Source organism: Notechis scutatus, chromosome 2 (genome assembly GCF_049901735.1).
Source record: "Notechis scutatus isolate UNSWTSFEM ecotype Mainland chromosome 2, rNotScu1.2, whole genome shotgun sequence".
NCBI classification, from domain to species: Eukaryota; Metazoa; Chordata; class Lepidosauria; order Squamata; family Elapidae; genus Notechis; species Notechis scutatus.
This window is the reverse complement of record NC_142010.1, coordinates 169937985-169965176: the sequence shown is the minus strand read 5'-3', so window position 1 is coordinate 169965176 and position 27192 is coordinate 169937985. Positions and strand designations below refer to the sequence as shown.

The following is a 27192-nucleotide window of genomic DNA, read 5'->3' as shown; positions in this document are numbered from 1 at the left end:
GCCAGGCTACAACCATTAGGGTGAAAGTAAGCAGGACCTGGCAAACAGTGATAATTTTTGCAATCCTGAACCTTACACCATGGTTTTCATTTTGAAAGGCCTAAAAGTGCTTCACATTGTTGCAAGTGCTTTTTTAGTTTCAGAAATAAGACATTCTCTTAGTAGAGGAGGATGGGAAATGGTTGAATATATTTTAGCTGAGCCTATGACTTTTTGCCCATCTCGCTGTGTGATACTGGGCATCATTAGGCCAATGGCAATTTCTGTTTTGTGTCTTTTTCTCGTTTTAATCTCAGAAAAATTATATTGTGCTAGTTGTTATGTAACGAAAAGAAAAGCTACAAAAATGAAGTGAAACTTTGGAGAATGGATGTCAAAAATAAATTCTTTCTTACCCACTTCCTCAACATACAAGTAATCCTTGACTTATGACCACAATTGAACTCAACATTTCTGTTGCTAAGCAAGACATTTGTTAAGTGAGTTTTACCCCATTTTATGACTTTAGTTGCTACCATTGCTAAGTGAATCACTGCAGTTGTTAAGTTAGTATCATAGTTGTTAACTGAATCTGGCTTCCCCATTGACTTTTCTTTTAAGAAGGTCACAAAAAGTGACCCCATGAAGCCAGGACACTGTAACCATCCTAAAAACATACCCAGTTGCCAAGCGCCCATATTTTGATAACATGGGGATGCTGCAATTTTGCTGTTGTAATTTTGAACAGTCACTAAGTGAATGGCTGTAAATTGAGGACTACATGAACATAATGGGTATGCCTGGGAACTTTTTGAAACACATGAACTCCACATAAAACTAGTTGTTGGTTCTGCAATATTAAATACTTTCTGCCAAGGAATAGCCCAGAATTTCTTTCACTATAGAATAGATCAAACACTGGGGCTGTTTTCATGGAATGGGATGTTTTCTTTCACATACAGCAAGATATTGCAATAAATTTCCACATTTTAATATGTAACTGGAGAATTTCAGATAACAATCAAGATGCAGCTGTTGAGCAGCTGCAATGCAACATATTCCACATTCTTTGTCTATCTTTGGAGTCTTCCTTGGTGGTTTTATCATGGCAAGATTCTGTGAATCAAAGCTTCCCACCTAAGCAAATTTATTTAAACTTCTCTAATAGGGGTATGTAATTCACACAAAATCAGAGCATGTTGTTTATAAACGGAATGCTTGAATGTATTTGCTAATTTATTCTTTCAGGTTCCAGATGGCATATTTCGATCTCCTGCTTTCTAAACTTTGTGCCTCATTAATGAGTGAGGTATGAAATACCAATTCTATCTCAGACATTTAAGGTTCCTTTCAAGTTTGCGAGACATGATTATCCAGCAAGCTACGGCAGGTTGGAAGACCTCCTGACTGGTTCATTAGAAAATGAAATGTCTCCTTTGAAAAGTTCTTTTCTTTTGGCCCTTCCACTCCCTCCCCAAATGATAATAGAGATTTACCAGAAAAGTATGTAGATCAAAGAAAAGAGCCTTTGCCTCATATTTAAGTGCAGATGTGCTCAATGGCATGTACAGCCAGGACCATCACATTTCCCACCAGTTCATTTCTTTTGTTAAAAAAAATCCCATTGGAGGCTTGCCAACCCTTCCAGAGATATTGCTGAGATCCCAAGCCACACAATTCTCAAAGCTGAAACCTGAAACGGGGATCTTTTTTCCCCCAAACAGTCTGCAATCATCTGCATGCCATACGGAAGGGCGATCAAGAAAGTGTCTCCTAACTGAAACCCTTGGAATCCCCAAAGTTACAAATGTGCAGGTAGAGTTTGTTGTAGTTTGTACTCAACGAAAAGCATTTTTTAAAATAACAGGAACTTTGTACTAATTCCTTTTGGGATAACACCTAGCCGTTGTGCCTCCTCATTCACATTTCCTATTGCTTTACTTTGAGACTTTCATTCACAACAAATGGCAGAATTATACTAAAGATTAATCTACCAGTCAACCAGTTGCTGGAACAGCTGCTCTGTAGAGAGTCATTAGGTTGTGTGGACTGGTCAAGCTCATTAAATGCTTCAGTATAATTTAAACTTTTTACATTTTCTTTCACCTAACACATTATGATATCTACATAAGCGCACCAACATGCCTACCGTCCCTGTCCTATTGTTTCTTTTATTTATTTTTTAATTTTTCTTATATGTATCCATGTATTCATAACTATGTTTTTACTTATACCTATTGTTTTGTAAGCAATTGACAAATAAATAAATAAATAAATAAATTCAATTAAGGTACTGTTGGAAGAAAAATCCTTCTGGGTTCAGTTCCAAGTGGGAAAAAGACACTGGAAACACGGAGGCTGTTTGGAAGGTTTAATGGTGGACAGTAGGACCACATGGTTTGAAGCTCCAGAGTGAAAAGGAAGGATGATCACACGCTTCAAGGTGAAGGAAGAGATCAAGAAGGGGTGACATGCTGAGAGTGCCTGGGTTTTATAACCTTTGTTGGGATTTGAATTGAAGCTTGTATTCTGATTAGTTGTCAGACACCCATGGGGCCATGCAGGCCAGGGGCAACTCTGTAGGCTGTCCTGAGTTCCAGGTTTGGTTGAGCCTTGCTGGATGATGTTGTAATGAAAAGGGCTTATGGCAATTGCTATAGCTTTACCTGGAGATCTTTGTTATGTAAAGTATTCTGGCCCAGGCCTTAATGGCCCACTCATTAACAAAGGTGGGGGTGAGTTTCTACTTCTGAGGTGAGTTTCTGCTTCTGAGTTTCTACTCTTTTTAGAGAAAATATTCTGCCTTTTTAATATTTCCCAGGATATTTCATTTTTCTAGGAGAGGGGTGGGTGCTAACTTCCTACAGTAGAAAACTAGAAACTGTGAGTTCTAGTCCTAGCTTTGGCATGAAAGCAGCTGCATGACCTTGGGCCAGTCCCTCTTTCTCAGGAAGCATAGAATGGCAAACCATTCCTGAAAATTTGCCAAGAAAACATCAGTCTGGTCCAGGCAGTTACAAGGAGTCAAGATTGACCTGAAAGCACAAACTTCCCCATTTGAACTTCCCCATTTTCCCTTATATGCCTCTTTATGTTATGAATCTTTGCTGGGACATTGAAAAGTTATGCGATTTACAGAAAGTACATATTCCTAGATAGCCTTATAAATTTGCTGGTCTCTGCAGAAATGAAGACCTCTATATAGTTTCACGACATGGTTGCTTGGGTTTACGTTTCTGTAGAATGTTAACAAGAAGACAGTGGAATAAAATATTCTTTTGGACAAGTGAGGTCATGAGGCAATAGAGGAAGCATCACCATGGAGTGCCTTCCGCACACATCTCCCTTTTCTGTAGGCTTACCAGTTTGATGCACACCTCTGCCAAACACAAAGCAGTATAGAGTCACTCTAGAGCAGTGATGGCTGACCTTTTCTTCCTCGCGTGCCGAAAGTACACACGTGTGCCTGCACCCGTAATGTAATGTGTGGGTCCCCCGCACGCCTCTGAGCATGCATGCTGGTCTTGCGCACACGGCCCGCCCCCTGTGTATGCATGGCACATACCCAACAATCAGCTGGCTGTTGGGAGACATGCGCACATGTGCAAGTGCCTCTCTTCCAGGCGACGGCTCACGTGCCAGCAGAAATGGCTCTGCGTGCCACTTCCATCACGCATGCCGTAGGTTCGCCATCATGGTTCTAGAGCATACTGGCTCGGAATTCTGGGAGTTGAAGTCCACAAGTTTGAAAGTTTGGAAATCCCAGATCTACAGCTCTGTAAAAAACATGAGGGGCAATTCATTCATTCTCTCTCTCTCTCTCTCTCCCTCTCTCTCTCTCTCCCTCCCTCCCTCCCTCCCCTCTCTTCCCACTGCCTTTTAAATTAAAAGTTATCAGGGGTGGCCAAGAGTAGGAAGCCTCCCCCTGTAGACAGAATTACAATGGAGGGAGACGAAGGAGGGTCCATAGCAACTTGCAGCAAACCAAGTGTTTTGCAGGCTGTAGCATTTCCAGAGAAGCTGTTTTTAAAGGCAAGAAAGCCTTTTCTTTTGATTTTTCCTGACTTTGATGAATGAGAATAGCTGATTTGTAGATTTGTTTCACAAATTACAGTATACAGAAGCAAGCAAGCTCTTAAATATGCTTTTGTAATTTATTGGATTCAGCTTCTCCCACGAAAATTTTATTTTACATATGAAGTTGTAAAAGTTCTGTTGTGGTTTCAGCTGACATACAGTTTAATTATTAAAAGAAAATGGTATATCTATTTCTTGTCCAATGCATGAATAAATAATAAACGAGTCTTATGTAAGCAGACTTCATCCACCAATTACATAAAATGGAATACTGATTTAATATTTTCCTTTCAAATTGCTGGTTTCAAAGGACCCACTCAGGGAATCTTCTTTTGCTTGTAACTACCCGTCCATACTGGAACACCATGTGAAAAACCTATGTTGCACGTTCCGCTCATTCATGCCTTTTATGTATTTATATCTGCCTTCATTATTTTTATAAATAATCAAGGCAGTGAACATACTAATACAGATAGTCCTCGATTTACAATGGTTCACTTAGTGAACGTTCAGCATTACAACACCACTGCAAGAAGTGACTTATGTCCAATTTTTACATTTACAACCAGGGGTGGGATTCAAAAATCCCAGCAACCGGTTCGCTTCCCGGTTGCTGGGTGGGTGGGGGCCATGATGGGCGGGGCCTACCAGAACTTCCTGTTTCCGGCTTCCGGTGGGCCTCCAGAGCCCGGGGGAGTCCGTTTTCACCCTCCCAAGGGTCCAGAGGCCTCCCCCAGGCCTATGGGAGGGCGAAAACAGCCTCCCCTGGCCTCTGGAGGCCCACCAGAAGCCAGAAAAAGGCCCATTTCTGGACTTCCAGAAGGCCCATTTTTTCCCCCTCCCAGAGCCTCTGCGCAGACCCTGCACTTACCTCCATCGAAAATGGGCCGCCTGGAGACTCCAGGGAGGGGCGGAAGGGGAGGGGCCAGCCGGTTGGTTGAAATACTGGTTCGGCAAACCAGCTGTAACTTTAACATCTGGTTTGCCCGAACCGGTCCAAACCGGTAGAATCCCATCCCTGGTTACAACCTTTGCAGCATCCCCATGATCATGGAATCAGAATTCAGGCGCTTGGCAACTGGTTCATCCTTATGAGCGTTGCAGCGTCCCGGAGTCATGTGATTATGTTTTGCGACCTTCTGACAAACAAAGTCAACTGGGGAAGCCAGATTCACTTAACAGCCAGGTTACTAATTTATCAACTGCAGAGATTCACTTAACGACTGTGGCAAGAAATATCGTAAAATGGGGCAAAATTCACCTAACTAACATCTCACTCAACAACACCAATTTTGGGCTCAATTGTGGTGGTATGTTTAGAACTATCTGTACTTCTTCTTCCTCCTATTTTCTCTACAACAACAATCCTGTGAGGGATACTGGGCTGAGAGAGAGTGACTGAGTCCAAATTACCCACCCTATATTTTCCTGAAGAGAGAGATGGGCCATTCAAACCAAATGGCTGATTTTCCTCTTCTCGTGTTGTGATTTAAGAGGGGAAAGCTAAGTTTTGTTTTTCTCGTAAAAAAAAAAGTATCTGTGTGTCTCATCATAGCATAGAGAAGATGGCTGTAGTGACCCCGAAGTTTCAGGATTGATCAAGACACGTTTTTGCAAATGAGGCAATCCTGGCCAAACTGGACCTGTTGGTCAGTACGTGATAACAGAAATGGAGCCACATCTGAGAAATGGGGGGGAGGGGGGGAGAGGGAGGATTTCTTGGGAAAGAATTCCATGATTTTCAAGATCTCCAAGATTTTGCAGAGTTTCAAAATACCATCATTGCCAATAATTAAAGGGGATGATGAGGTTGCACATGAGCACCTGGATTCCCGGGACTTTGAAAAGTGGAAGGCCAGAAAAGAGAGAGAAAGAGAAGAGTTTACAGTGACGGATAAGCTAATTTGCTTGCAATTAATTAATAAATTAAGTAATTAATTCACTTGGAGTTGGAGAGAGGGTTACTAAAATACTTGTAACTGTTTGATCAGCTGTTATCTGAATATAAAACTCAACATGAATTGGAACTACTCCCCACCCACCCCATCCAGGATCATATCCTCTTACTTCTAGCTGGACAGCCATAAAAATGTCATAAATTGGGAATGGGGTTTCACAGACTCATGCTAAAAAGGAGCTGTTACTGATCTTTGTCTCAATGGTCAGAGATTCAGATTTCCTTAGCTTAGGAAATCAGAATAACATAATGTCAAATTTGGAAAGGACCTTGAAGGTCTTCTAGTCCAGCCCCGCTTTAACCAATCAAGATCAAGACACTCAACATTCATTCTCTTCCTTCTATCCATCCTTGATTTAATTCCATGATTGCAAACACAAATTATCTTGGCTTGATTCCTACTCAAGTTTCTTGGCACCAGAAATAGAGAATTTTGAGAAAATCTTCCTGGTAATAGAGAATATTGCTGGTAATCACTGAACATTTAATTTAATGAATACCATCCATAAGCCATAGGGGGTTTTGCTGCAGCCTAGCAAAAACTTTTCACTGAATAAATGAAAAAAAGAATTTTGGTCTTAATCCAACGTAGGATCACTGTCAGGTCATGTTTGGACGTCCTCATAGACTCTCTTGGCATGAATGCCTATTGAACTTGAATTGCCATTTTCAATTCATCCTTTGAGTTTCAGAGTTGCAGAAGAATGAAGATGTTCAAGAACCAAGACAAAGGCAAGGCTTCACTTCTGGAGGAATTTTTTTTAAAAAAAGGAGACCATAACGTTCAAATATGAGAGCAGACTTAAAAAGATACTTCTGTGTGAGAAAAGAATTAAATAAATGAACAGAAGATGAAATCTCTCTACTGCTGTTAAACTTTTACATTTAATTCTCATGTTCCAAAACAGAACACGAGGTTGTGTGTATTTGGTGCCGCTGGACAATAGATGTTCTGCACTAAAATGACCCAAATTCTATGGAAAGAAAAACTGGACCTGTGTGATTTGTATCAATTATAAAAGCCAAGCAAGCAATGTAGTGTTTTTTTATATTAATGTTGTATAATTGGTACAATTTTCTCAGAAACCTCCCAGCAAGACAAGGAGTTCTGTGATCCCATCCTTTGATTGTTAATAAGTGTTGGTTTTTCTCTTGGGCCACATTCTGTTCACAATATGAAATATCCAAAGTAATGAGTAAGTGATCCAATTGTTTCTCTTCTCTTTCTCCCAGAGCAATAACGGAAAGCAAGTCTAGGAGATGAGGTTGCACAGACATCGCATAATAAAACACTAACAGATGAACAAATTGCAGCCATGCTGAGATTCAACCCCTTTCAGTTCTCAAAATTTCTCCCCTTGTTCAAGATGCTCCAATTTGGGGCAGAGAGTTGCTATTTAAAACCAAACCAACCTGAAACTTTTTACAAGTTGAATGCTACCTTCTGCAGTTTTGTTTGTTTGTTTGTTTGTTTATTTGCTGCTTTGCATTTCCTTAGAATATGAAGGTGACACATCCTGTTTGCTGTTGTAGGAGATAGTGGGAAAACATACTCCTTAAGACTATAAAAGCCATGAAGGGGAACACTGATATATAGCTCTGTGGCTGTGCCTTACTTGATACTCTTGAAGGGTTTCAGAAGGCATTCCTTGAATGCATGTTTAGGCCTTGATTCCGGTCACATTTTGCACTGAGCTGCTTGGTGATTTATTTACCATGATTTAAGGCACAGCCTTTAGGTGAAACAAACAATTTGTGACTTAGTCAAAACAGGATGGCTAATGCAATCTGCGATGCCAATAAAAAAATTCAACACAATAGGTTGAAAAAAACTCCTTTATTTAAGAAAGTGTCCCACAAGGGAATCCAACAGGGATTGCAGCTTTTGTTTTTGTTTTAATTCAATGATATATCTCTACAATGAGTGGGTGCATTTTCTAATTTCTTGTTCTATTTGATTTTCTTTCTAAACTGAGGAAACAGAAGAATATGTCTTTACTGGATGTAAGGAAACAGATTGATCGTAACTGAAATATTGTTGTGATGTGGCCGTAATCTCTTTTTCTTTTAAATAAAGTTTTATTATTTTTAAATACAACAAATCCATTCCATTTCAATCGTGTGTCAATTAGGTACATATTTCACGTTGACCATTATAAATGATATTCTACTTATCAAATCTAACAATACAATATTAATCACATTTCCATATATATAATAATGTCACATACATCTGTCACTTAAATTTCTCTAATTACTCTATAAATACATCTCTTTTAATTTATTTTATTCTCTATCCATTGATAAAACATATTCCATACCATATAATAATCAGTTTCTTCTCTTTCTTTAATTTCTGCACATTCAAATATTTTTTCAATTATTTTTCTTTCTTCCAATTTTGGGCAAATACTATTCTAACCGCTGTTAAAACATGTATAATTAAATATGTCTTTTCTTTAGTATAACCTTCTGGTACCATTCCTAATAGGAATATTTCAGGTTTCAAATCTATATGCTGTTTAATCATTTTTTCTAACCACGTGTGTATTTTAGTTCAATACCTTTTTGCCTCTATGCAAGTCCACCACATATGATAATATGTTCCTGGCGTTTGATGACATTTCCAACATTTCATTGATTTATCTTTAAACATTTTTGTTAGTCTTGCTGACGCTAAGTGCCATCTACAAAACATCTTATATACGTTCTCCTTATACAATGTCGATATTGTCAACTTATAATTCCTATTCCATAATTTCTGCCATTTATCCAAATCTATAGGATATCCAAAATAATATAAAAAGATTATATAGTTATTTATTAGGTGTCAAGCTGGAAGAAGAACAAGTTAAAGAAACCATGATTGCCGTAATCTCTTTTTCATTGACCTCCAGCTGCACATAGACATCTATATGATAATACCATTTGCATTTGCATATGCTGGCTAGGGAATTTGCATATTAGAGCCCATGGTCACCTTGGATAATGAGATGGGCAGCAAACAAATGTAATAAATAAATACATAAATTTGCACATGCTGACTGGGGTATTCTGGGTGTTGAAGACCACACCTCTTAAAAGTTGCCAACCCTGCTGTAGTGGGAGGCCGTTGTGTTATGTGGATATAGAAACATTACACAATTTAAGCACTAGGTGGTGGTGGAGTCAAAATGTATCCAGTTAAGAGTTGTGAAAATAAGCTTTTGACTCTAATTCTATTTTCATAATGTCATATAATGCTTTTTTTCTACAGAGAAGAGAGGCAGTACTATATGCACACACATGCAAAGACACCTGAAATTCCACTTAGTGCATTGGGGGCCCGGCAAGTACCTAATCATAAGCAGAACCCCTTTATTACAATCTGTAGTGCATACATTGCACCACAAATACACACCGGTACACACATACATACCTGGAGAAGGCAGGAGTACGTGATGAGGAATAGGTGTGTATTTCCCAAGAAAGTCAGTATTGCAAGCATTTGCTTGAAAAATATAATTTTCCTGCACAAGCATGCTAGTTTCTAATCGGCTGCTCTGATCTTTAGCAACAAGTACACATTCCAGGTGCAGAACTAGTGAACGGAGCTGTGACTATGGAAAGGAAAAGCAGGGGCAGTGTTTATACTTGCCTGATGACTTGGCTTAAATTATTTCGTGTTCTTTCCCTCACTGCCCAACCACACCCTTGTTTATTTACCAGCAGTTGCTGCCCTCTGCTGACCAGTGCAGAAACTTAAGAAGCAAAAAAAGAAGAAGAAAGAAAGAAAGAAAGAAAGAAAGGAAGGAAGGAAGGAAGGAAGGAAGGAAGGAAGGAAGGCTTATTTACACATGCCCCTCCCCTCCAAATGCAGCATTGCCCATTAATCCCAATGGTTTTGAATTTATCTCCTGTAGCAAAAAAGAATGAATAGAGATGTTGAAAGCAGAACGTCTGTCATCGCTGATAGTCTGTTGGACTACAGTACAAGAAGTCAGGAAATCAATGAATGAAACAGAGGCCAAAGTTTAAGGCAAGGAGAGATGGGGTAATTTTTCATCTAGATGAGCTTTATCTGCTTCTGATCATGATAGAAATATGAACCCTTTGGGGTTTTTTCCACAGAATTAATTATGGGTGATTTCAATCTACCTCTACACATTTCTTCCAAGTGTTTAATATGATATAGATGGAACAGTATAAAATAAACACACCCAAGCTCAGCAATGTAAGTATTTATAGGCCATTTCCAGTGTCCAAAGTGCTTGCCATAATTATCAACAAATGCTACTGTCTATCCTACCAATTCATCTTTGGAGACAGAATTAGTGCTGGTAGAACTGATTATTATTATACAGACAGTTTTATTTAATGCAGATTAAAACATAAAATAGAAAAATTTTAGTTTATAACTCGACTGGCAGACCCAGGCAATTAATAGTAGACTTCTTTTTTTTTGGCGAAAGAAAAATGAAAGCGATGGAAATGATGTTTGTGTCTAATTTTTGCTTATCACATTGCTGTTAGCAGACAGAAAGACCCCATTGGGATAAATTAGCAATGGTTTGAGTCTCAGCAACTGTGTAGAATAATACAAATGACAGCCTTAAGACGAAGTATGGGCGCTTGTGCTAGCTAGGTGGCAGCATCTGGCTGATCTACAGACCCTAAGCAAGGGCAGACCTCATTAGTATTTAGATGGGAGTCATTCATTTATTTATTTTATTTATTTAGTTTAGTTTGTCAAGCATGTATGAGAAAACAAATATAAGTATGAACATAACATATCAACATATAAGTATAAACTGGTATAAGTATATACATAATAAATGAGTACAAATAAATGGGAACAGTAGGACAGGGACGATAGGCATGCTGGTGCGCTTATGCACGCCCCCTTACCAACCTCTTACGAATGGAGTGAGGTCCATGGTAGACAGTTTAAGGTTAAAGTTTTGGTGGTTTGAGGATGTAACAACAGAGTCAGGTAGTGAGTTCCAGGCATTGACCACTCTGTTGCTGAAGTCGTATTTTCTGCAATCAAGTTTGGAGAGGTTTACTTTGAGTTTGTATCTATTGTTTGCCCGTGTGTTATTGTGGTTGAAGCTGAAGTAGTCATTGATAGGTAGGACGCCGTAGCGGACAATTTTGTGTGCTAAGCTTAGGTCAGACTGTAGGCGGCATAGTTCTAAGTTGTCTAGGTCCAAAATTTCAAGCCTGGTGGCATAAGGTATTCTATTGCAAGCTGAGGAGTGGAGTATTCTTCTCGTGAAATACCTCTGGACTCGTTCAGTTGTATTAATGTCCATTATACAGTGTGGATTCCAGGCGGATGAACTGGAATCATCATGAAATGCTAGGTTGTAGGCTAGACTGGGAAAGTCAAAACCATCCAGGGAGAAGGTAAAGGCAGGTCACCTCTGTACTGTTGCCAAAAAAAAACACCCTACACAAAGTATCACAAAGGATTCATGAAGTCACCAAGGGCTGAGCTCAACTCAAAGGCTTTGCTGTGATCCGGCTTATGTTGGGAAAAAGGGGGACCTATTCTCCGATCTAGAAAGTATATGCAACGTTCTTCACACAAAAGATTTTCTAAATCTGGTTTTACCAGTCTAACATTCTGCCTTGGCTTTGTTTTCCAAAGTATGGCAATACTGTCTAATAGTCAATCAATTTCCCTCCCCCACCATTCCGACCCTTATTACAGCACATTCCCAGGAGAGCAACCCAGGCTCCTTGCCAGCATCAGAATTGGTTTTTTTGAACAAGGATTTACTCAAGGGATACAACTAGGTGTATTTGCCACCCAGAAAAACAACCAACATGAAATAAAGACCTCCCAACGATTGTTATGATTAAACAACCAGGTAAGACATAAGGAAACACGTTCCTGCCTAGTGTGCAGAAATCAATAGCTGAAACACATTGAATTTGAGTATCTGCCAGCATCTGCTTAGGTAGGAAGCTGCTCTTTAAATTCCTGCTACATTGGCTGGCTGGCAAGTTGGTAAATCAAGACAGGGGGAATGAGAGTGAGAAATAATTAAAAAATGTATCAAAGCTATAGTGCACCAAAAGGGTTCTTAAAAAGTGGCAAAAGATTGGTTGAATCAGTTTCTTAAAACACTTATTATCTTTTCCCCATCCCACTTTCGACAGTTATTCTCCCTTGGCAGGTTCAGGAGCAGCCTTAGCTCAGTTTCACTCTCCCTTTCAGGGCATTAGTGCAATCTGAACTGCCCAGCATGCTTATCTTTTAAAATAGTTACACAAGCAATGATGCTTTAAATTGGCAATTGTTTAGATGGGCTGTGCAACCTGAGCAATGAGAGCTGACCTTTACTCAGGAGAATAAAAAAATCACTATGTATCTTGCACGCAGAGAAGCAGGTGTGATGTTCTTCTCCAGCAAACCCCACCTTCTTGAAGTCACCAACTTGGCAACACCTGGTACAAAGCCTTCCTGGTTCCACTTCTGTTTTACTTCTCCTCCCCTCCCCTTTTTGCCTATAAAATACAACATAGAACGAGTTTGGCAACAGCAGCGTTCAGTTTCTCTGTATACAAAGAAGTTTCGGTCGAAGTAGCCGAGTGCTTTTAGCTGGGTACATAGAGGAGGGAAGACAATGGACGTCACAGGTGTGCCTGCAGTAGGACCAAGCAAGTGGACAGGTAAATGTTTGCTCTCTTTTGATGTCTGATTCCAAGTCAGGGGGAGCTTCAGGATTTCAGGAGGGGGAATCTTCAAACCATCTTTAAACTTGAACGGAAAGAAAAAGCCCCTCAGGCTGCCGTTGACCTTCCTTGTTGGGAGGGTCCCCTGCAAAATTACACTTGAGAAGGGGGAACTCTTGGCAGTGACTCAAGAGAAGTAAAACGTACCATATTTTGGAGCCGCTCCTGATTACAGGGGAAGGAAGGAGAAAAACATTCTCTTTAGCACTGGGAAAGGGAGACAGAATTTAGAATTAAGCAAATGTTTCGTAAACTGCATTGTGAGAAATAGAATAGCAACCCAACTGTTCGCTGTAGTTTCTTTTACGGGCAGAGTAGGAAGATTAAGGGAATTCTGCAGTAAATGTGGGGCTTATATGTGGGGAACCTGAGTCCTGACTGACCAGATTTCTTGAATCCTAATCCAGAATCTTTTTTCAGCAGAGATCACCAACAGATGCCTAGCAGGGAATCTTAGCTAGGCAGGCCAACCTAGAAAGTGAAACCTCTTGTGGTTTCCGTAACAGCTTCTTGGGCTTGATTGCTTGGTCAGCAGCATGCGGACTCCGACTCCCATGATCGTGGGCATTGTGCTTGGTCCCTGTGGCCTTGTCTTGAACCTGACAAGCACGCTGGCCCCCAGCTGGAGAGATGTGACTGGATTCCTTGACATGTCAACAGATCTGATTCAGCACCAAGGGATCTGGGATATTTGCAATGAGCGCATGAGTACCCGCACAAACGAATGCAACGTCAAAGACACCCTTGGTTACTTTGACCAGCTGCCCGTGCAAGTGGCCAGAGGGCTCATGCCCTCTTCTCTGGCAGTCACAGTCGTGGGGCTGATTGTGACTTCTTTCGGTGTGCGATGTTGGCAGGAAATGCCCCACCATTTGCTCGCAGGGCTAGGCGGCCTGGTGCTCTTTGTTTCCGGCTTGCTGAGTTTGATTGCAGTTTCGTGGTACAATTACGAATTGTATGACTTACCTTCTCCTCCATCCACTACCCTGCGGGTGGCCTACTGCTTGGTTCTTGGATACTTAGGGAGCTGCCTGGAAATTATCGGAGGCATCTCTCTAACTTTTAGCTTTGGCCAATGCTGCAAAGAGTTGAGATTGAAGAAAAGCGCCACGAATTCCAAATATTCCAAGAATTCCAACCAACAGAGCCTGTCAAATGTTGGAGCAATCTCTGCCCCCATCAGCAGCACAGCAGTTCCCAGGCAATCCCGGAACCCCATGCCCAGATCCTACAGCAATTCTCTGGATGTGCTAGAAGGGGAGAGGACGTGGAGTAGGAGCAGAAGCGAGAGCAAACTTCCCTGTGACTCAGATGTTTAGCCCTAAACTTGAGAATTTGCACAAAGCCAAAGCAAGGAGGAAAATTCTTGTTATTGTACTATGGAATGCCCATCCATTTAATATTTCTCCTTCCCTCTTGACAAATGAATCAATGAAAGAACCACTGAGACTCTGGAACAATACTTGATTTATGTATTTTCTCAGGATGCTGGTATACTGCTTAGGCAACATATATTATAGTCATTGCACACAGAAAAAAATACAAATGGAATGAATCATGCCTTTGACCGGCGCCTGTATTGTTAGGAGTTTGGAGATGAAGTAGGCTAAGGATCCTCTCAAGTGAGCCACCTGGTTAGTAAATAAAAGCAGGATTTAAAAAATATTCTAAATTATTGCAAAAGATCTGAACAGAAATTTAAATTGCAAGCAATACGCACTGAACTGAGCAGAAACCTCTTATGATCAAATGCGTACTGCTGACCAGCTATGCATAAGATTGTCCTGCTGGGTATTAAAAACTGCTTTTACAGCGGTGCTACTTAGAGTTCTTAAGTGTTTCCTTTTTTTACTGTCAGATGAAAAGCTGAAGGGAGACTTACAAGAGATTCCACGTAACTTTTCACACAAGGCTATAATCCTATTCCTTAATTATTCGGACACGGAGGGAAAGCTGCAGGGGAAACTTATCCACATTTATTTGAAGGTATATACCACAGGTCTTCAAATTTGGCAAGTTTAAAACTTGCGGACTTCAACTCCCAGAATTCCTGAGCTAACATGACTGGAGGAGGAATTCTGGGAGTTGAAGTCAACAAGTCTTAAAGCTGTCAAGTTTGAAGACCTCTGGTGTATACATTCATGTGAAGAAAGGAAATCACAGTCAGTTGCACAGATAAGATTTATATACTGTGTGTAGATATGATACTTGAATGCAGATAATTTGCTCTTAAGACTTTCTGCTAAGGCTGTGCCAAACATGCCTTGTAATTTATCAAAAGGGTTTTTTTTTTCCCCTCACAAAGAGAAGTTTCTATTCTTTTCCTCATATTTCAGGTAATTGGAAAGTTCTTTCTTGATGGTGTTTTGAGCTTGCTTTATTGTCCAGCCAATAGAGTTTGGGGAAATCTCTTTTTAATTTTTTTTTACAAGTCTCTCCACTCTCCAAAATGTAAAAAACAAAAAAAAAGCCCAAGGGGAGTGGTTCCTTCATAATGCTTTATTCTGGGATTCAGTGTGAGAACCAGCGGTGTGCAGTCTGCTCCTGAGAAGATAGACTAGTAAAGGATAGGATAGTTGTATGCTCCTTTGCCACCTCTTCACTAAAAGAAGTGCAAGGGTATCCCATTCCGCCATGAGAATTTCATCTCTTTCCTTTTCAATAAGAATTTGGAAAGCAATTTCCTTACTCCAAATTGAGGGAAAACTAGTAAGTGGAAACATAACACAGAACTTTTCTGCACAGCCCTGCATTCTGCTGTATGTGCAGCATTTAGAATAGCTTCTAAGGGCTGAGCTCAACTCTTGATAACTTTATAAACATGTGATTTCCTTGACTACAAGGCAGGTGGGTTGTGATTGTCTTCTTTAGGGGTGTGTGTGTGTGTGTGTGTGTTTCATTTCCCCAATCTAAATTATACTCTGGAGATTTCTTGGTGATCTCTCATTCTAATACTAATCAAATACAATTTTGTTTAGCCTTCTTGTGATCAGCCAGGTCCACCAAGAGGCTACTGCTACCTGGTATGGCCCACTTCTGATAGGTTTTGAATTACTCAGCTGTTCTTCTCCCCATTGCCAGGATGCTTCTAGAATCTAGATTGTCTCCTCTGCAGGGCTTCTTCCATTTTTCTTCAGATATTGGGCCTGCAGTGTTAACATGAAGTTGGTCAGTGTCTATTACCTTGATGGGAAAAGCAGCTAAATTACCACTTGCCTTCATGTTTTTCTGTTTTCTGTTTATGACAAGGAAAAATATTATTTTAATAAGGAATGTAATAAGGGGACAATATCACAGATTGTCCTAGCACACCAAACAAATCATGCTAAAGCATTTACATTTACAAATGGGTAGCTTCTAATTAAAGGCACAGGAATCCATCATTAGGGGTGGGGGAACGTAACAACATCCTACAACATTATGCCACAAATTAAGGTCTGAACACCCAAAAGACAAACAAACATTGAAATGGAATCGTTGTGTAATGATACAATTTGGATTATGTGAACAGTTACAGTGATTTTTGAGAAAAATGTTTGAACAAGTAGAATTATTTTTGCAAAGCTATTAGACAATTTATCTCTGCTTTAAGATTATTTTAATCATCATCAGGTTTTTCCCCTCATAATAAAGCTAAAAATTTGGAGGAACACTAGCTTACTAAAATGATATGTTCTGCAAAGTAAGTTACCAATGAAGCTTAATTACATCCTGAAGTATTTTTAAGATTTATATGAATACCAACTTGTATTAGTTTTTAATCTGTTCATGCAATAATGGGCAGGGCAACTTTCTGTTCATGCAATAATGGGCAGGGCAACTTTCAGCTATAGTATACTAAAATACATTGAGCTGAAAGATTGGTAGACATGGGTGAAATGTTGCTGAAAATACTATAATTTTTTCCTGAAACTGAAATCCAAGTATAATAATAACTGTCTCTAAAATCAAGGACAGCTAAATTATGCAAGGTACAGATTGCATTTGATTTAGAGTGGCCATATTTATACATGTAGCCCTTAAATCTTGTGAATTTCTTTCCTTATTGATTCTTTTACTTATTGTATTTTTATGTTTTGTGTTTGGTCTGAAACATTTTTTTCTCCTTAATTTTGTAAGGAGTCAGGCTTCTTTTTGGCCTACAGATCTGGTGTTTACTTTTATTAGGTTTTTAGCCTTTCGTTATTGAAATACATTTCTGAACTAAATTAAACCATTTCACAGTGTATTTACATTTTAACAATAATGGGATCAACAAACATAGGATCTTGGGGTATGTCATCTCTGTCTTTTCCATCCTTGCTGAATTTGGAGCTGTCTTTTTCAAGTCTTTTTCAAAACTGAAATTTCAAAAAGTGATTTTTGAATGGTGAGGCGTTCTACTCCCTAGGTAATGTGATTTTATTTTGTTTACATTTAAATGTAATTAAAATTCAGTAGTTTTAAGTTTAACTGATTATTCTTCACTTCTGTACATACTTTTCTCCCCTCTTTTATATTAAAATTTCAGTTTGGAAACCACTTTTGAAGTCTCTGCCTCCTCCAGTATACATCTGTGATGTCAATTAATGTACAATGGTTGCATCCTGAGTTAACAGGGGTATACTCTTCTCCCATTTAAAAAGAGGACAAAGAAAATCTTTCGAGTAGCTACTTGAGAAACACTGCTTATAACCCAAATGATACATAACCCAAGTAGAGTGGGTCTACTTGCAAACATTGGGTTCCTGATGGTTGTCATACCTTCCTCTGCCTGTCACCATCCTGATGTATTTATGTATGTAAGTGTACATCTTATTTATATGGCTGCCCACCTCACAAAATTGTGACTTAGCAGCATGCAATCAAACCAATTAAAATAAAATATAGAAAAATGGATATTATTATTAAAAGGCTGAGAGAGAGAGTCAGGTATTATGAAGAATGGAGGCCCCTCCTCAGATCACCATTCTTTTGCAACTTCCAGGCCTGTTGACTCAGTCAGATTTGGAGGGTGTTCCAGAAGAAACAGAGATGTTCAGCGGAGATGTTGTTTGGGGAGTTGATATTCCACAGGTTGTTCCTGATGTTCCTACCTGCTCCTTCTTCTTGATCCTTTCTCCAAGGCAGGGGTGTCAAACTCAAGGCCTGGGGGACAGATCCAGCCCATGGGGTGCTTAGATCTGGCCCATGGGGCCACCCTGGAAACAGCAAAAGACCGACCTGCGTCACCTCTGCCAGTAAAAACAGAGCTCGCTCGGGCCACGTGCAGCCCTCTCGAGCTCCGTTTTCGCTGGAGGCTGTAGCAGCCAAAAATGGAGCTCGGGAGCCCATTTTCACTGGCAAAGTGCTCAGCCACAGGCGCCCCCACACGAATGACTAGCTAGCCATGCCCATCCTGGTCATGCCCCACAGCCCCTCTGTAGTCAAATACAACCCTGATGCAGCCCTCAATGAAATCGAGTTTGAAACCCCTGCTCCAAGGCTAGGACACACACACACACAATCCCCCCCGGATCCTCAAGAGACCAACCATCTCTGCCCAAGTACTAGGTGGCTCAAGAACTAAGCCCATCTAGGTGAAAGAATGTCCATTCACCACACCCAACAGAAGGGAAGATCATCCACCCTCCCTCGCCACTCCACTCAAGAGTCAAGAATCCAAGATACTGTTTATTTTGTGTTCCGTCTACTGAGTTAAATACTACTTGGTTGTCTGAGTTAAATACTATGCAAGGGCTGAGAGCTCTATCAATAAAGGTGTGGTAAAATGAAAAGAAATGCTTCTTGCTTGCAAAAATACTTTTTAGCTAAATGCGTGCATGTGTGTCTATATATTGTATGATGGACGGTGGATAAATAATGCAGTGTCAAAACCTCTGCAGTTCAAAAGGCAATCAAGTTTCTGCTTGATGATGATAGCTTTAGGAAGTGAGTTTGCATCTTTAGAGAGATGAGAACTGCCACCACCCGCCCCTGAGCAAAGGTATCTAGGTTCCTCAATAAAATATGGCTATAATGTAACTGGGAAGGGCAGTCAAAGTCCCCAAAAGAAAAGTGGCAGTGTTGTGCAATTTCTGGAAACAGCATACAGTTATGTCATGTTAATATTTTACCAGTTATTACATTTTTCAAATAGTAGACATTGTACAGTCGGCAAAGATGCAGTGGAGCTTTTCCAAATCTCAAAGCAACTGAGAAAAGGAAGTCGTGGTTTAACCCTACCTACTCCAACAACTAGAAAGCTGGCTAGCCGATTCTGCAGCTGGCCAATTCACACCCCTCACCTACAGATATCAGCACCTTAATGCCAAGCTTGCTGCTTCTGCCTCTCTAGTTCACCATGTTGTAAACAAACTATTGTATAATTGATTTCTGTATTTCATGGTGGTTCAGTAAGAGTGATTTGATTTTGATGGGGGCATCTGTGATTCAATTGTCCTCCAATTTCTGAAGTCATGCATTGTTGTCAATAATTCAGTTTTGGTGTGTGTGCATACACACACACACACACACACACACACACACACACACACACACTGCCGCTATCACTTGGCTGTATAACCATTGTGATTATTTTAAATGAAAGGTATAGTAACTCTTGTCGTTTTTCTTTTTTTGCTGTCAAGGAAAACTAGTTGAGTGTAGGGTTTAAGGCATTAGACTAGAAACTGGAAGGCCCCTAATTCTAGTCCCTCTTTAGGTACAAAGCCAGCTGGATGACCTTGGGCCAGTCACTCCCTCTCAGCCCTGGGAAGCAGGCAATGGCAACCCACTTCTGAAACTTTGCCAAAATAACTTCAGGGACTTGTCCAGGCAGTTGTCAGGAGTCAACACTGATTCAAAGGCACCAAAACAAATACAATGGTACCTTGGTATTTGTTGTTAATTGGTTCTGGGAGGCACAATGAATATTAAAAATGACAAGTGGAAAACAAACCATGTGACTTTGTGACTTTGAAAACAAAACAAGTGATCCTTTGTTTTGGCCAGAAAGGATAGTGAGTCACAAGGCAGCCAAGATTGACAACTTCTAGCTTACATGCTGAGTATCAAACAAACAAGTACTGGGACAACATTTTTGCATCAAAATGCGTCAAGTACCAAATTCAATTATTTTTAGAGCAATTGAGGTACCACTTTATATGCAAAAAGGTAGATCTGGTATAAAATACTTCTTCCCCTCTTTCTTTCTCCTTTGAAAGAATCAGAATGTCTGTTTGGGACTCTCTTTTAACATCTTTCCCCCTCCCCTTCTTTCCTTCCCATCCCACAGGTATGTCACTAAGAAACTAACATCACAATCAGAGACATTGATTCAGAAATAATAATGTTGACTCTATTAATTCTTATTTTCAAGTGCAAGATCATAGAAGAAAATAGTTGGTTGTGAGCGATAACATAGGATATGATAGGATAGGATAGGATAGAAATCACAGAGCTGGAAGCGACCTTGAAGGTCTTCTAGTCCAACCCCTGCTCAGCCAGGAAACTCTACATCATTTTAGACAAATGGTTGTCCAATCTCTTTTGTGTTGGAACAGTCACAACTTTTGGAGGCAATTTGTTCCACTGATTAATTGTTCTGTCAGGAAATTTATCCTGAGTTCCAGATTGCTTCTCTCCTTGATTAGTTTCCATCCATTGCTTCATGTCCAGCATTCAGGTGCTTTGGAGAATATCATGGCTATCCCTGAGGTACTGGAACACTGCTATTAGATCACCCCTAGTCCTTCTTTTCATTAAACTAGATATATTCAATTCTAGCAATTGTTCTTTATATGTTTTAGCCTTCACTCCCCTAATCTCCTTTGCTGCTGTTCTCTGCACTCTTTCTAGAGTCTCCACATCTTTTTTACATTGTGGTGACAAAAGATGGATTCCAAGTGTGATCTTACCAAGGCATTATAAAGTGATATTAGCACTTCACATGATCTTGATTCTATCCTTCTGTTAAAGCAGCTTAGAACTGTGTTGACTTTTTTTGGCAGCTGCAGCACACTGCTGGTTCCTATTTAAGTGATTAGGACTCCAAAATCTGTCTCACGGTTACTACTATGGAGCCAGGTGCCACCTACGTTATATCTGTGCATTTGGGGTTTTTTTTTGCCTAAATGTAGAACCTTACTTTTTTCACTGTTGAATTGGAACATCATGGAAAAAGAGAAGTTAAGCAGGTCTTCTCTTGAAATAAGATATTAGATATAAAACCCTAAGATGCAAGCTAGGAGAAAGAAGGCAAATGAAAAAAAAAATCAACTTTCTGATGTGACAAGTACTGCTGCATTGAGACAGAATAACAGAGAAAAAATGGATAGTGTTCCCAGAATTAACTTGTCTGACTTCAAAAGGGCTCCCACACTCTACATAAAAATAAATGGATTGCCCAACCTACCATTAATGTCTTTATCACCAAAAGGTAGGGTGGGAATCACACTTTACAGCACAATCCTACCCTTTTCCACTCAGAGTTTATTGAATATATCTCTGTGTGCATGCCACTGTAAAGGATTAGTAGATTGCCATCTTACTTCCTTCTTTCCCTGTAGCTGATTAACCAGGGACAGAGAGATAAACTCCATTCTTCAGAACAAGAGTGGTTGTCACTTCTGGCTTGTAATGGATTTTAAATTCAGCTTCCAAAAACATGGAAATAATGACTGGTTCAACTTAAAGGAAAGTACCAAGAACTATAGGTAAGCCTCCACTTTTGGTTAAGGAACCATATCCAAGAAGGGACAGTAAAAAGGGTGCTGCAGACCTATGACTTCATAAAGTTAATGTATTATATAAATCATGGAGCCAATTCAAAAGTATGCATGTTTGGGATGGCAGCCACATTAATGGAAGATAAAGAGTTTGTCTCCGACTTAGCTCCTCCACATTCCTCAAATTGTCTCACATTCAAATGTTCAGAAATACACTGACTCCTGGTCTTGTTACTGTCACAGAATAGATTACAGGGGTCTCCAAACTTGGCAACTTTAAGACTTGTGGACTTCAACTCCCAGAACTCCTCAGCTAGACTGTTCACAAGTATGAAAATTGCCAAGTTTGGAGACCTCCGAAATAGAACTTGACAAGTGAATCAATTTACTCTTCTACTAGCTCAAAGGCTTTCAGGTTGGACTTTCACTTGGCCATCTGGCTGTACCCTTCAAAATGGATATATTGTAAAAGTAGAAAATGTTGAATTCTAAGAAGCATTTTTATTTTAATACTGAGGCATTATCACAGCCGTATACTTATTTTCTTAGGCAAGTTACTTTTCTTAAGCCTTCTTCCTTTATGGGAAAAAAATGTTTTTGTAGTTACACACACACATTATTTTCAACTTCTTAGTGATTCCCAGTCTAATCCCAGGATCAACATTAAAAGCAGTATCAGATGCTTGTAAACAAAGTAAGAAAGAATCCTTGTGTGTTGTTAATAGATTTTTTGAGAGTTTCATAACAGGCCGGAGTCCAAAGTCAATGGATTTTGGATCTGATAGCAGTTCAGTTGCAATATGCACTTTGTATACCCCAGGCATGACTCTCTTTCATTTATTAATAAGAATTCTGAATAAAATGTTGGTAAAGCATTTTACCAACATTGAAAGCACCGTGTTTATCATCTGGCAGGAGAGGCAGGGGAAAGGCCTGAGGGAAGAGGAAAAATATCTATAGCTCAGTAAAAATGCACATAGATTTCATTTACAAAAAAACCAATTTAAACACCTCTAATTAAATCAACTCCTCTAATAGAAAATAGGATTGAGAAAAATACATGCCCAAAAGTCCTGAAGTTGTGAGCTAGATATTCAAGGAGAGATCCCTTCCCTTTAGGATAGGGAACCCATGCTAAGTAGCTAAGATGGCGAAGTAACTCATACTAAGGCCTACAGTCAACTGTTTTTTCTTTTAATGTGACTTACTGGTTTAAACCCTTTTTAAATCAGAGAAAGCATGTGGTAGTCCTTCAAATATCTGAGAATAGCCCTCTCTTCTCAAGATTAAATATGCTACACCCAACTGGCATTTCTGCTAGGGGTGTGGGTGGATAGGACTAAGGATTAGGGATTAAAACTACCGTATTTGCCGGCGTATAAGACGACCCCCACCACCACCGGAAAACGCCTCCAGAAATCCCGGGGCTGCAGCGGCAGGGCAGAGTGCCAGGGGCCGTGGGAAGAGCAGGAAGGCTGCAGCCTCGGGCGGAGCGAGGCGAGCGGGATGAAGCGGAGCGGCGCAGGGGATCCAGGAAGCCAGAGGCGCCTTCGCTGCGTCCAACAAGCATCCAAAAGCCGGCAGTGGATATACCGGCGTATAAGACGACCCCCCACTTGGAGGCATGTTTTTCGGGGCAAAAAGTCGTCTTATACGCCGGCAAATCACGGTAATCCTTTCTGTTTAACGTGCTTTGCTTGAACTAACATTTGCATTTGTATCCTGGTGCAGCATTAGGGAGCAAGGTGGGTGGACTATTTTGAAGTATTAAAACAGCACTTCCTTGATAGTAAAACAGACGAGCTTAAATATTTGAATTCTTTTACACGGATGAACTTTATCTCAGTGTAAAACAGTAACAATTCTAACCTATTCATTTATGGTCAAGATGGGGAGCTACTTAGCAAGACAATCAATACACGGACATTAGCATGCGAAATGTACTAAAGCTGTAATATCAACATAGTGCAGCTCCCAAGCCAGCTCCCATTATTGGAAAAGACTGATACTCTTAATACCAGCAACAAACAAAACATGTTTGAGGAGAAATTATCTGAAATAGTATAGGTTCTCCTGCTTGAGTAAGGGGCTGGACTAGAAGACCCAAGGTCCCTTCCAGCTCATTCATTCATTCTATATTAAAGGATCTCTTTCATCACACTGATCATGAAATGATTTCTAATAGTTGTTGCCTATTTCTATAGGTACTTTAGAATCATCATGTTGTTGATATAAACGATCCTAACATATTCTTCTGGCATAGCTACTGTTTCCCAATGTAAGCAAGTTTGATGGTCCCATGCTAACAACTGTAAGTCAATAAGGGTGGAAGCAAACTCTGGAACTGCTCTCATACTTAGAAAGCATCTTGTACCCAAAAGAAATGACAGGCCAGATATAGTTTTATGCCTTTTTCCAATTAAAAAAAACTGGAAGGCGAAAGCTCTTCAAAGATATTGTTGTGTACTTTCACAGGCAAGGCTGGTTTCATAGGAAAGCATATGCTACTTTGTTATGATCAACACAGTGTGAAAATCTTACTTCTAGTAGTGCCCCCAAGAAGTAACTTGAAACTACACAATATTGTCTTCCATATGGGCACTTGTATATTTTTTTCCTCCTACTCTAGCAACGCTTTATAATCTTCTACCAATGGTGTAGTTTGATGCTGTTATGGACTGATAATAAAATTGGTGAGAAAAATCCCCTATTCTTAATTCTCCAAATCCCCTATTTTTCTGCAATGAAGCTATATCTACTTACATTATAAGCTTGTTGGGAAAGAGAACTGTGCTGTGCTGTGCTGGCAACCCAAAATTGATCTTAAAAGTGTTGGTTATTTTAAAGAGCAATACTGCATTAGTGGAAAAACTGGAAAACCCACCAAAAGTTTCAGGACCATGTTGGGACAGTGCTGAAGGCTCTAAGAAGCAAGAAAAGAGAAAGGAATGGAATTTTTCAAAGTATTTGCCACTTAAGCCACAGTAAGTCATTAATGGTGAATGGAAAGTAGAGACCAGTGTAAATATAAATCTTTCCAAGAAATACACCTGCAAAAATGAAATGAAATGCTATTTGATATTTTAATGAAAGGGAAAAACCATGAAGAGATGTTTTGCATTGCGTCTTGCATCTAAACTCATGAATTCATAAAAGCCAGTGAAAGAGTGATTAGTAAAGTTTAGTAGTCTCAGATACAAATCATATTATTCAAAGGGCTGGATTCTTGTAGGATCTTAAAGTCATTTGAGCCAAAAAATTTATTGCGCATTTGGTTTTTCATACAATCATATATATTATCCTTCATTTGCAAAGCTGGTATGCGATTCTAGGCATAGTACTATAACAACTTGTCAATTTCATTAACTGCTGCTAGTTGAGTACTGGATCCAGATATGCCGTTTGGCCTCTAGAAGTGATTGGAGTTCATTTCATTGGGTCTCCACACCATTGTAAAATCAGAATCTAACTCATGCTATCAGCGGAATCTCCCCATGTTTGGTACTTTCAGCTGGCTTTTAAAATGCTATTTAAATAGCTTTTAAAATGCTATTTAAAATGAACACTAAAAGACTGAGTTTTAATATAATAAATACGATACTGAGAAATTCCTATTCTGTAATTCTGCATAATCATTCCTGTTTTCCAGCTGGAGAAGACAGCATGAGGTTTAGACCTAACAGTTTGTTTTTCTTACAAATCTGTCCTTGTCTTCAGAGGAGTTGATATTTCCTGTTGGAAAAAAAAAAATCAAGATTCAACATTTTCTATTACATTCTTTGCATGTTTAGATTCTTTTTCATTATCCGAGATCCTGCAGCCAGGGTATGCTCGTTTGAGTTCTCTAATCAATATCTATAGAGAAATTCTACCAGCATTGCAAAATAAGATGCAGTTAATTTAAGTGGCAAACTATCCTTTAATCAGTCTCAAAATCAATTTCTCTAGGCAAAGAGAGGTTGCGATTCTAAAACTTTTCAACTCAAAACAACTGCACACGGTTTAAATATCCTTTAATACTTAAATATATTTAAATTATATTTAAATATAAAGGGGCTATAATTCATTCAAGATTATAGAGAAAGCTACCAAGTGTACGTGCTTGAAACTGAAATACAATTTTAAAATGTTACAGAAGCTGTTACCTGGCCTGGGTCATAAGCTGCATTGATGCACGTTTCATCTTCGACAAAGCTGTCTCCTTCTGGTTGGTGATCCTTCTGGTAGATGGCCAATGTTTTATCGGACCCTGTACTTGATGCCCTTTGAGAAAGAGAGACAGAATTCTAATGTGTGCAACAGTTTAAACGCCAGATTTTTTTTCAGAGTTGTGATTTTACATTCATATCAGTTCTATTATCACATTCCGCTTCCAATATCATGTTGGCACTATCATAAAGGCCATAGTTGCTGTTTATTTCAAGACAACTTCATAGTCCTACACATAGGTCAATACTCCATGAACTATAATGTCTCCAATAACAAAAATAACCAAAGATCAAGAACAGCAAAACACACAATTGAGGCACACCAACACAGGCAACACCTCCTGTATAAACAGAAGCATACAATCAAGATCACATGAAGTACTAGTACCACTTTATAAAACCCTAGTAAGACCACACCTGGAAAACTGCAACCAATTTTGGTCACCATACCACAGAACAAAAAAGATGTTGAGACTTTGGAGAAAGTTCAGAGAAGAGCAACTAAGATGATCAAAGGCCTGGAGACTAAAACATATGAAGAACTGTTGCAGGATTTGGGTTTGGCTATTCTAAAGAAAAGAAGAATTAGAGGTGACATGATAGCAATATTCCAGTATTTGAGGAGCTGCCACAAAGAAGAGGGGGTCAAATTATTCTCCAAAGCACCAGAGGGCAGGACAAGAAACAATAGTTGGAAACTAGAGAAGCAACCTGGAGAAGGAGAAACTTCTTAACAGTGAAGGACAATTAACCAGTGGAACAGCTTGCCTCCAGAAATCATGGGTGCTCCATCACTGGATGTTTTAAAGAAGAGTACCGAGGTGTCCAACCTTCCCTAAATTTTAAACTTTTTCCCCCCCTCCCAGATTCCATGAAACTCACTTATGCTAAACTGGGAGTGAGGTACAATCTACCTGCTTGAGCAGGGGCTGGACTAGAAGACCTCCAAGGTCCCTTCCAGCTTATTTTATTCTATTTCTAGGACAAACACAGCTAACATCTTGGACCCGAGTGAACAGACAGGACTTCAAAGTCTTCAAAGTCTAACAAGGTTGGAGCCTGTTGAATCTCAGGGAGAAGATAATTCCATAGATAGGTACCATGACAGAGAAACCTTGCCTCCTAGTCCCCTCAGATACATAGATCACATTCAACATGAAACTAAATGTTCGTTGTCATAGGTCAACAGTCACCTGAAAATAGAATTCAGCAAGTATACTGACTGGATAGGACTGGGTTTTGAATTAGATAGCATTCAAGAGTTTCAACAGACAATCGCATGCCTTCATAATATTTGTATAACCTTTCACCTATTGGGTGGTCTACTTCCAAGTTTATAGCTTCATACTTTCTAGAAGCAAATGCAGTCCTAACTAGATGAATACCTACTTATGTAGGACTAAAAATGCAATTGGTAGCACATGTGAAGAATCTTATCAGGCAGAATTCACTTGACTAATAGAGCAAGGTACTACAATTTATTTTAAATGCCACCCATCCCAAACTCCTTGTGGAAAAAGTGCTTATAAATACAGTAAGCATGTACATAATAAAAAAAAAA

At 39.6% G+C, this 27192-nt stretch overlaps 2 protein-coding genes and 1 long non-coding RNA gene across 4 annotated transcripts in view; 2 read left to right on the top strand and 1 right to left on the bottom strand.

The window, feature by feature from the left end:
* Positions 1-2317: 2317 nt before the first annotated feature.
* Positions 2318-27192, top strand: part of LOC148132408 (uncharacterized) — a 251800-nt gene continuing 226925 nt past the window's right edge. Inside the window, exon 1 of the long non-coding RNA XR_015747961.1 lies at positions 2318-2422. This is a non-coding gene — a long non-coding RNA (uncharacterized LOC148132408). The remainder of the gene's footprint in view (positions 2423-27192) is intronic.
* CLDN23 (claudin 23) lies at positions 12398-17257 on the top strand. 2 transcript variants are annotated; one of them, XR_015747958.1, is made up of 2 exons: positions 12398-12673; positions 13157-17257. XR_015747958.1 is itself a non-coding variant. In XM_026672904.2 (2 exons), the coding sequence occupies exon 2, from the start codon at positions 13273-13275 to the stop codon at positions 14053-14055; it is 783 nt and encodes a 260-aa protein (XP_026528689.1). In that variant the 5' UTR covers positions 12487-12673; positions 13160-13272; the 3' UTR covers positions 14056-15484. The 2 variants fall into 2 exon arrangements, 1 of the variants encoding a protein (XP_026528689.1); XM_026672904.2 differs by having other exon boundaries at positions 12487-12673; positions 13160-15484.
* Positions 24501-27192, bottom strand: part of LOC113415445 (low-density lipoprotein receptor-related protein 2-like) — a 51020-nt gene continuing 48328 nt past the window's right edge. Inside the window, exons 34-35 of the mRNA XM_087953938.1 lie at positions 25569-25686; positions 24501-25155 (exon numbers count right to left, since the gene is read on the bottom strand). Coding sequence (XP_087810064.1) covers positions 25117-25155; positions 25569-25686 — 157 coding nt within the window. The 3' untranslated portion in view covers positions 24501-25116. The remainder of the gene's footprint in view (positions 25156-25568; positions 25687-27192) is intronic.

What these genes read in the sequence shown, in the direction of transcription:
- CLDN23 (XM_026672904.2), top strand. Translation starts at nt 13,273, where the DNA reads ATGCGGACTCCGACTCCCATGATCGTGGGCATTGTGCTTGGTCCCTGT.